The sequence below is a fragment of the Phycodurus eques genome, chromosome 1, assembly GCF_024500275.1.
Source record: "Phycodurus eques isolate BA_2022a chromosome 1, UOR_Pequ_1.1, whole genome shotgun sequence".
NCBI classification, from domain to species: Eukaryota; Metazoa; Chordata; class Actinopteri; order Syngnathiformes; family Syngnathidae; genus Phycodurus; species Phycodurus eques.
This window is the reverse complement of record NC_084525.1, coordinates 46,004,410-46,017,091: the sequence shown is the minus strand read 5'-3', so window position 1 is coordinate 46,017,091 and position 12,682 is coordinate 46,004,410. Positions and strand designations below refer to the sequence as shown.

At 46.2% G+C, this 12,682-nt stretch overlaps 1 protein-coding gene across 4 annotated transcripts in view; it reads left to right on the top strand.

The window, feature by feature from the left end:
• The window catches only part of mical1 (microtubule associated monooxygenase, calponin and LIM domain containing 1), a 38,288-nt gene that overhangs the window by 6,073 nt on the left and 19,533 nt on the right, over window positions 1–12,682 (top strand). For all 4 annotated transcript variants that reach the window (XR_009769692.1, XM_061694355.1, XM_061694364.1 and 1 more), the window contains exons 4-11: window positions 1,260–1,467; window positions 2,385–2,492; window positions 2,594–2,689; window positions 2,857–3,012; window positions 7,014–7,114; window positions 7,214–7,471; window positions 10,977–11,092; window positions 12,341–12,467. Coding sequence is in view for 3 of the 4 variants with exons in the window: in XM_061694355.1 (XP_061550339.1) it covers window positions 1,260–1,467; window positions 2,385–2,492; window positions 2,594–2,689; window positions 2,857–3,012; window positions 7,014–7,114; window positions 7,214–7,471; window positions 10,977–11,092; window positions 12,341–12,467 (1,170 nt within the window). In the remaining variant the exon portion in view is untranslated. The remainder of the gene's footprint in view (window positions 1–1,259; window positions 1,468–2,384; window positions 2,493–2,593; window positions 2,690–2,856; window positions 3,013–7,013; window positions 7,115–7,213; window positions 7,472–10,976; window positions 11,093–12,340; window positions 12,468–12,682) is intronic.

Genomic DNA, 12,682 nt, shown 5'->3' with positions numbered 1-12,682 from the left:
TCTAAACGGTATCCAGGGGTTGCTGTGACTGGCGTAGTACTTTAGAAAAGAAAAAGACACCAAAAATCAAGCTGATCAGCAACAGAAATGCCAGCAAGGTAGGAGCAAGCAGCAGAAGCATCTGCACTGTACGGGAGCAGGAAGTCAAGTCTAATAAAATGCAAAATAAATCGTAGTTTTGTTATTGTAAACCGCAATAAAATGCAAAATTATAAAGTCACATAAAAATCAAAGCTAATGTGTGTCTTTTTCATCTAATATCTAGTAATATACCTCATTTGATTGTGTAAACATTTTCCAACTTCTACTATAACTATGCATTATACGCACTTGACTTTTGACGAATTTCTAGGGGAACAAATTGTCTACTATACACGAGAAATTACGGTAATATGATTAAAAAGGATGACATTTTGCATTGATGTTTTATGGCAAAACAAAATGTTTATATTTATGCTTATTTCCAAAATTGCCCAGCATAACCGCCCATGGAAATTTATCTGAAACATTTCACAAAGTCGCCTATTTGTATATTTTTCTGTGGAACCTATTGGCTGGAAAAACTCACGTATCACCTGTAAGCTTCGATAAGATGCCACCAAGGCCCTGGTAATAAGAAAGTAGTGAGTGGTGTCAAGGAACAATGTTCAAGTGATACATTTCAACTCTTCTAAGATCTTTGCGTGGAGCTAATTGTTGTTAAAGTTTGGAGAATATTGGCTGTATGTTTGGTTTTGTTCTGTCGAGTGGCTGTTTAAAGAGCTCAAGCTAATAAAGACATTATTGCTTGAAAATTGCTATTTTTACGGGTCTGGAAGCGGCGACATACACGCCAGTGTCCTTGCATTACTGGTTTCAAAATGAAATACATTGTTTAGGCTCATTTTGTAAGATGAGTTTCAAATAATATTTGTGTTTTGGGATCATAGTTTGTGGTATATTTATGACTTAAATATTTTTGGAGTGGTTGGCGTCAATTACTCCTAGTTTTTCTCTATTATTATACTGTATTTACTTCTGCATATTATTTTGGATACCCACATGTTCATGGATTACCTTTCGGTCGGTGCAAGAACTTAACTGATAACAATCTTTTTTTTTTTTTTTTTTTTTTTTTTTTTTTTGGATGGGGGGGGGGGGTTGCTTCCTCACCGTCCTCTCATCGTTTTGCAACGCTGAGGCTCAGGGTCAAGGACAGGTTGGAGTTGGATCCTCCCATAGTGGTCGTAACGGACCGCCCGTCTGCTCGTTCCCCTCAGTGTCTGATCCTGGGGGCCGGGCCGTGCGGGCTGAGGACAGCCATTGAACTCTCCCTGCTGGGGGCTCGGGTGGTGGTGCTGGAGAAGCGAGAGACCTTCTCCAGGAACAATGTCCTCCACCTGTGGCCCTTCACCATTTGTGACCTTCGTGGCCTCGGCGCAAAGAAGTTCTACGGAAAATTCTGCACCAGCTCGTTGGATCACATCAGTGAGTATGGACGTCGCACGGTATGCGATAGATTTTCCAATATATTTAAGTGACATAAAATGACATGCAAGCTTGAAGGAAATCAAGATCCATTCTTCCATCATCCTCACTCAGGTCACGGGTCAGCTGGAGCCTATCACATCTGACTTTGTACCCTGGACTTGTGTCCAGCCAATCACAGGAGTCAGGACACATAGGAGCACTCCCACTCACAATCACACTTGTGGGGGCCGTTCCACCAAATTACTGATTATATTTTGATTCTTGTAACCCTCTTAAAAGAAACTGAAATTTCATCTTAGAATCATAATTATCATCATCATACTAATGCATTTGACTTACGTTATGTGCCCCTTATGGACCATGTGACTTTTGCAATATTCCACATTTTCCGGGGGAGGGTCGTAACAGGACTGAGTGAAAACCCAGTCATAATCTCTGGGGAAAGAAACTAAAGGTATAGTTGGGATGAGGAGTTACATGAATATGTTCAAAAAAATCAAGCAAAACTTTTCTAAAGGATTTCAATTACAAAATAGATGAAGAAATGATTTATTTTCTTCTCTAACCTTGCCACCCAGAATCAGAATCATCTTTATTTTCCAAGTATGTCCAAAACACACGAGGAATTTGTCTCCGGTAGTTGGAGCCGCTCTAGTACGACGACAGACAGTTAATTGGCAGAGAATACTTTTGAGACATAGACGTAAGAAAACACAGTCACTGAGCAATAAAACCAGTACCAGTAGAAAGTAAGTAGTACAACACAGGCAAACAGCACAGGGTGTGTCAATTGTGAATTTGAGTATATGCTGCAGGCCCGCTACAAATGGAGGGTGGGCCGTAGTTAGGAGAGCTCTGATTGAACTCGAGGGATGTGAAGGCAGTTGAGATTGAATGGACCTTTTGGTTTGCAGGCATTCGTCAGCTGCAGCTAATTCTTTTAAAGATGTCGCTCCTCCTTGGGGTGGAGATTCACACCGGAGTGGAGTTCCAGGGTCTGCTTGAGCCCTCAGGAGAGAAAGGTAGACCTCAGACCTTTTTGGCTGACTCATTCAGTGCAGCATCTGCTCACTTGGTTTATGTCCATCTCTGCTGAGGCACTGCTCTTTCTTAAATTTGGCAGGTTGGACGGCTAAGGTGCTGCCCGAGACTCATCCTGCTTCGGCCTACCAGTTTGATGTTTTCATCTCTGCCGGTGGAGGCAAGTTCGTCCCAGAGGGTGAGACAAACCACATGCTGTCGCAACGGGGGCCGTGACCGGCGGCAGTCTGACATTTTGCGAGCCTCGACGCCGTTACTCAACACAGCCTCATTATCATCCTACTGCGCGTTCAACACGTAAGTGTTGATCTGTCCCATTTTTGTCCCCCGTTCCCGGGCTACTAGGCTTCAAGCACAAGGAGCTGAGAGGCAAGCTAGCCATCGGCATCACGGCCAACTTCGTCAACAGGTGCACGGCGGCGGAAGCCCAAGTGGAAGAGATCAGCGGTGTGGCCCGCATCTACAACCAGAAGTTCTTCCAGGACCTTCTGACAGAGACCGGTAGGAACCCACTTGTGGTCAGATGACAGAAATAGTGAGGAAAATCAACATTATCTAGTGTAGCGTATATGAGGGTTAACTAAAAATTTAATTAATTTGGGAAAAGATCAAGCAGGAAGCGACTCCTGCGTTATTTCCGGTTTAGCGTAATTTTAAATTTAGTCATTAAAATCAATCTCGTAAAGGGGCACCACGTCACTTTTTATATGTAATTTAGGGAAAGTGACAAACCTTTCTATCACTCTCGTAACCTGAAGGTTGCTACGCTTTATGACATTTTGAGAGGCCTACTTAACCTCAGAACACACACAAAACACAACCAAGAGTGGAATTTTATGGTATATTTAATGACATCTACAAGGGATCAAGAGGGATACACACAAAGGGGTCTAACTGAAGAAAGAAAATCACACTAATAATGGTGAAAAGAAGAAAAATAGGCATACGATAATGGAAGTAGAACATCGTGTGTTGTGTTAAAGTGGAAAACGCGAGCGTTTAACGCGTCTATTCCGGAAGGGAGAGAGAGAAGACAAAGTTTAGATTTTGTCTGAAGCTAGCAATTTCCCCGAAATTATTAGGCACTAATATTGTACAGTCTGGCAAACACTTGCAGTTGTCTACTCACGAACGTAAATGAACTGGCCTCTGGGAGTGGTCTCTCTCTGGGCGTGTCACAGAGACAGATTTGGTTGCAGAAGAAAAAGATGTAGAAAAAGAAAACTAAAAACAAAAGAGGCAGAAGACGAAAAATGGTTGTTCGTCACGCTCCTTGGGAGAATATGACTGTCTCTCTCCCCGCCTGCTTTCTGGGATCCGCTCGCAAGTTCGGAGAACTCGCGCTTGGCCGGGAGCCGAACAGCAACTGTTCGGGAGGCTTGGCACCCGGGGTCCACGGAGGCTAGGGAGCCGGATCTCCGTTACCGAGCCGTGTGCCCAAACAAAGAGAGGGCAGGGGGGAGGGTTGGCCGAGGCCAGCCAGACAAGAAGAGCTAAGAAGCCAGACGGGAAAAAAACACACGGGCCAAAAAGCAAGAGAAAGCTCAGAAGGCAGGCTTATGGTTCCAATCACATGTCATGCTCCTTGGAGTCAAATCAAGACGAACAATTCTCAAAATCTCGCAATTGTACTTGTACAGTTGACCCAGACATCAAGGCATACATTTGGAAACTTTCTGCAGTTTTTGAAATATCAAAACAGACATTTATCCTTGGTTAAACATCAAATGAGAGTCTCCCGGATTGACTTTGTAGTTCCTCTCGACGCCAGCAGGCGTCGCCTTGTCCCAGCAAATGTTCCTATTCACATACAGGTGGTCCGGTGGAACTGTGGCCTAGTCAAAGTCCAGACTCAGATTGAAATGCAGTGGCATGACCTTCAAAAAAGCCGTTCATGCTAGAAAATCCTCCATTTTTGCTGAATTCAAACAATTCTGCAAGGAAGAGGGGGGCCAAAATATCTCCACAGAGATGTGTAAAACTCATTGCCAGTTCTAGAAAATGCTCAATTTCAGTTGTTGCTGCTGAGGATGGCCAAACCAGTTCTTCGGTTTAGGGGGCATTACTTTTTCACACAGGGCCAGGTAACTTAGTTCCCTTAAGAAATTAAATCGCCATTTAAAAACTGCATTTTTAGATTCATGTGGGTTATATTTGTCTGATATATAAATTTGTTTGATGATCCTAAACAAAGTGTGGAAACAGTGCAAAAATATAAGAATTTGAGAAGGGGGCCAATACTTTTTCATGGCACTGTATTAGGCTGGCACAAGTCCTGAAGCATTTGGCATAATTTATTCTTGGAGCCAACAAAAAAGCACATCCTTTAAAGAAGGCTACGGGTGGGGGATATTTTGCTTCTCTGAATCTAACGTGGGTCCCCCTTCCCATGGGCTCACCCCCTGTGGGAGGGGCCATAGGCCATTGTTCTGCTGGGGGACTTCAATGCTCACGTGGGCAATGACAGTGAGACCTGGAAGGGCGTGAGGAACGCCCCCCCCCGATCAGAACCCGAGCGGTGTCCTGTTATTGGACTTCTGCGCTCATCATGGATTGTCCATAACGAACACCATGTTCAAGTATAAGGGTGTCCACATGTGGACTTGGCACCAGGACACCCTAGGTCGCAGTTCGATGATCAACTTTGTGGTCGTGTCATCGGACTTGCGGCCGCATGTCTTGGACACTCGGTTGAAGAGAGGGGCGGAGCTGTCAACTGATCACCACCTGGTGGTGATTTGGCTTCGATGGTGGGCGAAGATGCAGGTCCGACATGGCAGGCCCAAACGTATTGTGAGGGTCTGCTGGCGGAATCCCCTGTCAGAAGGAGTTTCAACTCCCACCTCCGACAAAACTTTGCTCATGTTCCGGGGGAAGGCGGGGACATCGAGTCCGAGTGAACCATGTTCCGCGCCTCCATTGCTGAGGCGGCCGACCGGAGCTGTGGCCGTAAGGTGGTCGGTGCCTGTCGTGGCGGCAATCCCCGAACCCGTTGGTGGACACCAACGGTGAGGGATGCCGTCAAGCTGAAGAAGGTGTCCTATCGGGCCTTTTTGGCCTATGGGACTCCGGAGGCAGCTGATGGGTACCGGCTGGCCAAGCGGAATGCAGCTTCGGTGGTCGCAGAAGCAAAAACTCGGGCATGGGAGGAGTTCGGTGAGGCCATGGAGAGAGACTTCCGGACAGCTTCGAGGAAATTCTGGTCCACCATCCGGCGTCTCAGGAGGAAGAAGCAGTGCACCATCAACACTGTGTATAGTGGGGATGGGGCGCTGCTGACCTCGACTCGGGACGTTGTGAGCCGGTGGGGAGAATACTTCGAAGACCTCCTCAATTCCACCGACACGCCTTCCCATGAGGGAGCAGAGTCTGGGTTCTCTGCAGTGGGCTCTCCTGTTTCTGGGGTTGAGGTCACCGAGGTGGTTAAAAAGCTCCTCGGTGGAAAGGCCCTGGGGGTAGATGAGATTCGCCCGGAGTTCCTCAAGGCTCTGGATGTTGTGGGGCTGTCCTGGTTGACACGCCTCTGCAACATCGCGTGGACATCGGGTACAGTGCCTCTGGATTGGCAGACTGGGGTGGGTTTTCAAGAAAGGGGACCGGAGGGTGTGTTCCAACTACAGGGGGATCACACTCCAGAGCCTCCCTGGTAAGGTCTATTCAGGGGTGCTGGAGAGGAGGGTCTGTCTGGAAGTCGAATCTCAGATTCAGGAGGAGCAATGTGGTTTTCGTCCTGGCCATGGAACAGTGGACCAGCTCTACGCCCTTGGCAGGGTCCTCGAGGGTGCATGGGAGTTCGCCCAACCAGTCTGTTTTGTCGACTTGGAGAAGGCGTTCGACCGTGTCCCTCGGGGGGGGGGGGGTGTCCTGTGGGGAGTACTTCGGGAGTATGGGGTACCGAACCCCCTGATACGGGCTGTTCGGTCCCTGTACGACCGGAGTCAGAGTTTGGTCCGCATATCCGGCACTAAGTCGGACTCGTTTCCGGTGAGGGTTGGACTCCGCCAAGGCTGCCCTTTGTCACCGATTCTGTTCATAACTTTTATGGACAGAATTTCTCGCCGCAGCCGAGGCGTTAAGGGAGTCCGGTTTGGTGGCCTCAGTATTGCATCTCTGCTTTTTTCAGATGATGTGGTTCTGTTGGCTTCATCAAGACGTGACCTCCAACTCTCACTGGAGCAGTTCGCAGCCGAGTGTGAAGCGGCTGGGATGAGAATCAGCACCTCCAAATCTGAGACCATGGTCCTCAGTCGGAAAAGGGTGGCGTGCCCTCTCCAGGTCAGGGATGAAATCTGCCCCAAGTGGAGGAGTTAAAGTATCTTGGGGTCTTGTTCACGAGTGAGGGAAGAATGGAACGGGAGATCGCCAGGCGGATCGGTGCAGCGTCCGCAGTGAGGACTTTGTATCGATCTGTAGTTCTCGTTGTCCTCATTCTCTTTGCTCTCTCTCTCTCTCTCTCTCTCTCGCGCTCTCTTGCTCTCGCTCCCTGTCGTCCTACTGTGCAGGTATTGATTTGGAGAATATCGTATATTACAAAGACGACACCCACTACTTTGTCATGACTGCCAAAAAGATGAGCTTGCTGAAGAAGGGCGTCATCAAACAGGTGCGCATCCATCACAATGACGAAGCGTGATTGTTCTGGACGCCAGCTGGAGGTGCAAGTGATAGCCAACCTCCTCCAACTTGTCATCGTGTCGTTCAGGACTTCAACGAAGCGGAGGATTTGCTGGCAGCGGCCAACGTCGATCAGGAGGCGCTGCTCCGCTACGCCCGTGACGCCGCCCACTTTTCCACGGGGGGCAAACTGCCTGAGCTGCAGTTTGCCCAGAACCACGCCCGCCAGCCGGACGTCGCCGTCTTCGACTTCACCTGCATGCAACGAGCCGAGAACGCCTCGCTAGTCAGGGAGCGGAGAGGGAAGAAGCTTTTGACGGCGCTCGTTGGCGATTGCCTGGTGGAGGTGGGTGCGCCCTTGCCGTTTACAATGATGTCCACTATTTCATATTTAGGGTCCACCGCTGATGACGTTGGTGTTTACCCTTTGACTTTTACTCTTGACGCTGTACTTGAGGTTCATGGAACGTGCTTATCCAAACTGCGGCCCGGGCCCCATTTGGGGCATCATTCTAATCCACAAAGTTTCAACAATATGTTTATAGTCAAGCGTACAGCCCACGGGCGAGAACCGGCCCGTCAGGGAGTCCAATCTGGCCCGTGGAGATAGACGACACATTAACTGCTAGATTTCAATAAAAGTGACTGTTGTGGTGAATTTTGTCCACTGGTGCACTGACAACCATTTCAAAGACCACTTATGACATTCTGAAATTGGCTGCGACTGAGGATTTGACGCCTGATATTGATGAACTTGTGAAGGCTGAAAGATGCCGAGTTTCAGGAGCAAAGAAAGCCTCGTTCGTATCAAATGCTGCTGTGAAGAATACAGTTCTAGGAAAATGAATACCTCCTTCAGTTGAAAAGAGGTTAGTTTGGTGGAACCCTTTTGTTTGTTCATGCACAACTTGTATTTAGTTTGTCTACAGGCGGGTAGTTATTTAGACAAAACCCTCTTTCTGAAACGTTCCGACTTTAGTTTGTATGGTATGTTAAGTAGTTGAGCGTGTCAAGATTTCCAGATGAATGCTCAAATTTATGTAGATTTAAAAGTATTTCTAGATCTTAAGTTGTTTTATAAAAGGCACATAAAGATTCACTTAGATCTTTAGGTTGCACAGAGGAAAAAAATGATTCATAATACTGTTGAATTTGCAGGGTTTTTTAACTTTATTTTTTAAGAAATTAGGGACATCCCGATCCAACTTTTTCACTTCCGATCCGATTCCAATATTGCAGCCTTGAGTTTTGGCCGATTCCGATATCGGTCCGATCCTATATAAGCAAAAATCATAGATACTTGTTTTGTCGTATGGAATGTTAGAAAAGACTTGATCAGGTCATATTACTCAAACAGAGAACAATAATCAGCAACAGTAGGTATGAGAAAAACTGACCCATTATTAACCAATGGGTTGCCGAAAGTCCATCTATCCATTTTCTTAGCCGCTTCTCCTCACTAGGGTCGCGGGTGTGCTGGAGCCTATCCCAGCGGGCAGGAGGCGGGGTACACCCTGAACTGGTTGCCAGCCAATCGCAGGGCACATATAAACAAACAACCATTCGCACTCACATCCACACCTACGGGCAATTTAGAGTCTCCAATTCATGCATGTTTTTGGGATGTGGGAGGAAACCGGAGTGCCCGGAGAAAACCCACGCGGGCACGGGGAGAACATGCAAACTCCACACAGGCGGGGCCGGGGTTGAACCCGGGTCCTCAGAACTGTGAGGCTGACGCTCTAACCAGTCGGTCACCGTGCCTCCCCAGACTGTGCTACAATTAAAGAAAATCAATAGAAATTATATTAGGAAATCCTGAAAATTATCAATAAAAACCAATAACAAAAATAATATATTTAAATTGCAATATAACCATTGCTTAACTTCAACATAAGCATATTCTACATTTGAATTAGATGAAATAAAATTAAAAAAATAGAAAATTATAAAAAATAAAAAAGTACAAATTATACATTTGAAGTGCAAAATAATAATTCAAGTTCATCCATCCATTCATTTTTCATAGCGCTTATTCTCACTCGGGTCGCGGGCACGCTGGCGTCTATCCCAGCCAACTTTGGGTGAGATGCGGGGCTACACCCTGAACTGGTCGCCAGCCAATCGCAGGGCACATAGAAACAAACACCTATTCGCACTCACATTCACACCTACAGGCAATTTAGAGTCTCCAATTAACCTAGCGTGCGTGTTTTGGGGACGTGAAAGGAAACCGGAGGCACGGGGAGAACATGCAAACTCCACACAGGCGAGGCTGGATTTGAACCTGCAACCTCAGAACTGTGAGGTGAATGGGCTAACCAGTCATCCCCACTGTGCCGCAATTCAATTTTTTTTACTGTCAGTATGCGGTGGGAACAACATTTGCTTTCTCCACATGTGCGGCAAGACACTGTTGAACTTCTTGATGGAACTGGGGTTTAGTTTTATTGACAGTCACTGTTCCTGCTGTGCACGTCTTGACCTCTGAGGGGCAGTGTGGTGCAAACAATGGGATACACACTTGCTGTAACTAAGAAAGTAGAAGTCACGCTCGAATATTGTTAATATGACAGCGTTTTGAAGAATATATGACAGTGTTGTTATATTGCCTGTTTTTATGTATTTCTACAGCATTTGTATACCAATATTCATTATTTTGAGAGAGATAATTGCAGTGAGTTTGGTGCTAATTCCTGTTAGCGCTTCAATGGTGTTTTTCATTCGTTGTGCGTTAGCTTTGAGCCAGCGATTTTTGTGAACAAAAAACAAAAAAGAAACTAAGGATGTGATGTATTTGAACATTCAATAGGTGTAATTCTATTGTTATGCGAGTTTAGTTTTCCAGTGAACTTCAACTGGAGTGTCAATAAATGACTTTAAACAAGCAACATTCACTCTTCTTGCTTGCTACTACGTGAGCACCTTAGCAAGCTGTCGTCGTGATCACGTTGGTTCTGCACGCCGTCCGAGCGCTGCTGCATGGAAGCGTGGAACGGACTGCTTGTATAAGAGGGGTCAAATCGGAGATTTGACATCCAGTCCGATCAGATCTGATACTCCTTTGTTTGCTGATCTCAAAGGTCGGCTCGGGACACCCCCATAAGAAATTTCAGATTGCGCACAAGATTTGTAAAAAGGTCATTATTTTCCAAATGTACTTATTTGCACCAAAACAACGAGACACATTTGGAATTTTTGTCATTTGTAGCTTATTAGGCCACATATATTTATTGAGATCAAACTGGGGTGAATGTGGTCCCAGAACTGCCTTCGATCATTCACAAGCTCCCAAGTTGCATCACCGAATATTTCACACAAATGTTTGTTTCTGGCATTTCAAAAATGTTTCTGTTCTGTTCTTCTGGTCGCCTCTCATTTCGCCCAGGTCTCCTCCTCGCCACAATAACTGTGGTCATGGTGCCGCTTTGCATTTGCTTTTCAGACGCGATCGTTAAAGATGCAAAATCAGCCATGGCAATTCATCTCAATAATACGTGTAGTAAATCAATGTATTTGCATCTTCTCTTCCCAGGATGCGCAAAATGAACCGCGTGGCAATTTTGCCCGTTTGGCGGGCGCGATCCCGGGTGGGTGCGCCCACTTAGTAGATGGTGAGCAATCACGTTTGGGCCCCCTTTTGCACGCGCAAACCTCGAGTGAGGCGGGCCCCAAATTGTCTGTAGTGTCGGTACTGTACGTACGTGTACGTGAATGGTCACGTGTCTCTGTGTCACCGTGGCGACTGACAGGCGATCATTCAGGGTGTCGAACGGGATCGCCTCTCTCAGGATGCGCAGTAGGAAAATGGTTCAAATTGAGCGGCTGCCATTTTGTGCTCTCCCCCGCAGCCATTCTGGCCTCTGGGGACGGGAATCGCTCGTGGATTCCTGGCAGCTTTGGACACAGCGTGGATGGTGAGGAGCTGGGGCCTGGGGGTGCCTCCCCTCAAGCTCCTGGCTGAGCGGTGAGTACAAACACAGCGGACCCCCGCTTGCTTTCATTGCAGGGGAGCGTCGATTATCGACGGCTTTTCACTATTCTCCGTGGGGTTCGGTCTCTATCCCCCACGGATACGGGGGTCCATTGTACTTCGTTGTTGTACTTAGGTTTTATAAGGTAACTAACTGTACTTGACTTGAGTATTTATTTTTCCGAGTAGTTTGTTTTTACTTTTGCACTTCAGTACATATCAGTCTGTACTTTTTAACTTCTACTTAAGAACAGGAGGTGAATCAATACTTCGAATGTTACCATGGTTGATTGATTGATTGATTTTTGTTACACAAGTCTCTGTACTTCGCGGCACAATGTCTGAGTGGTTAGCACATCCACCTCACAAGGGTGAAGTTGAGGGTTCGAATCCAGGCTCCGGCCTTCCCGTGTGGAGTTTGCCGGAGTACCCGCAGAAAACCCCACGTGTCCCCGTGCTTGCGTAGGTTTTCTCCAGGTGCTCCGCCTTCCTCCCACATTCCAAAAACATTCATGTTAGCTTCATTGAAAACCGGAACTTTCTCATCGGCTGGTGTACGCCACCTCACGTTCAAGGTCAGCCGGGACGCCACCTGGCGCCCGCAACCCTAATGAAGGTAAGCCATACAGGAAATGGAAAAAATGCACTATTTGTTTCTTGCAAAAGTAAAACGTCACAAAAGTAGAAAAAAAAATCAAATATTCAACTTTTTCTTGAAAAAGTATTTTGTTTTTCTATTCAAAAATTATTTTGCCTTTAAAAAAAGATGGATTATTTATTTCCCTCTCAAAATACTGAAACTTTTGTCAAAATGTGACTTTTTAAAAAATATGCATATTCTTGTAATTCCCCCCCCCTCGAAACAATACAAAATTTTCGCGGACATTTGGTCACGCCAAAAAATTGGAGACTAGTTTTTGTCTGTGAAAAATACTACTACATACTTAGTTGTGATTTACTCTACATATTTTACAACAGAGTATACTCCTTTTAGTGCTCTTTTTTTATAATACTTTAGGACAGAGTCCGACTTGTGCCAGCTCTTTCTTACAATTGGAAACGGGCGGCTCATCCATCTAAACGTGTCAATAGCAGCTACAACAATCATTTTTTGAAGGATGATGTTGGCTTCCTTTGTGAAATATGCCGCAAAGTTGGTGTTGCATCATGACACACGAAGCCCTTCACATTTCACCACATCTGCGTTTATCTCTTCGACATCTGCTTCTCTAAAATGTGTAGAGAAAGCATCTACCAGGTCCTGTCGCAGACCACCCCAGAGAACACCGGCAAAAACTACGCCGCCTACAGCATCGACCCCAAGACACGCTACCTGAGGGTCAACCTGGCCTCCATCCAGAGCAGCCAGGTCAGCCACGTTTGGTCACGTTATTCCCTCAGTCCCACATCGGCGTCGCTACCAATTTTGCCCTTTCCAATCAGATTGTTGGTTTTAATATCTCAACAAGTCTAGAGGCACAGTCTGAAAAAACTTGAAGGGAAAAAAAAAAAACCTGTATCTTTTGAATGTAAGCAGTCTTCAATTGATTTTTCATTTTTTAAATTATTAGTTTCTCTCATTTT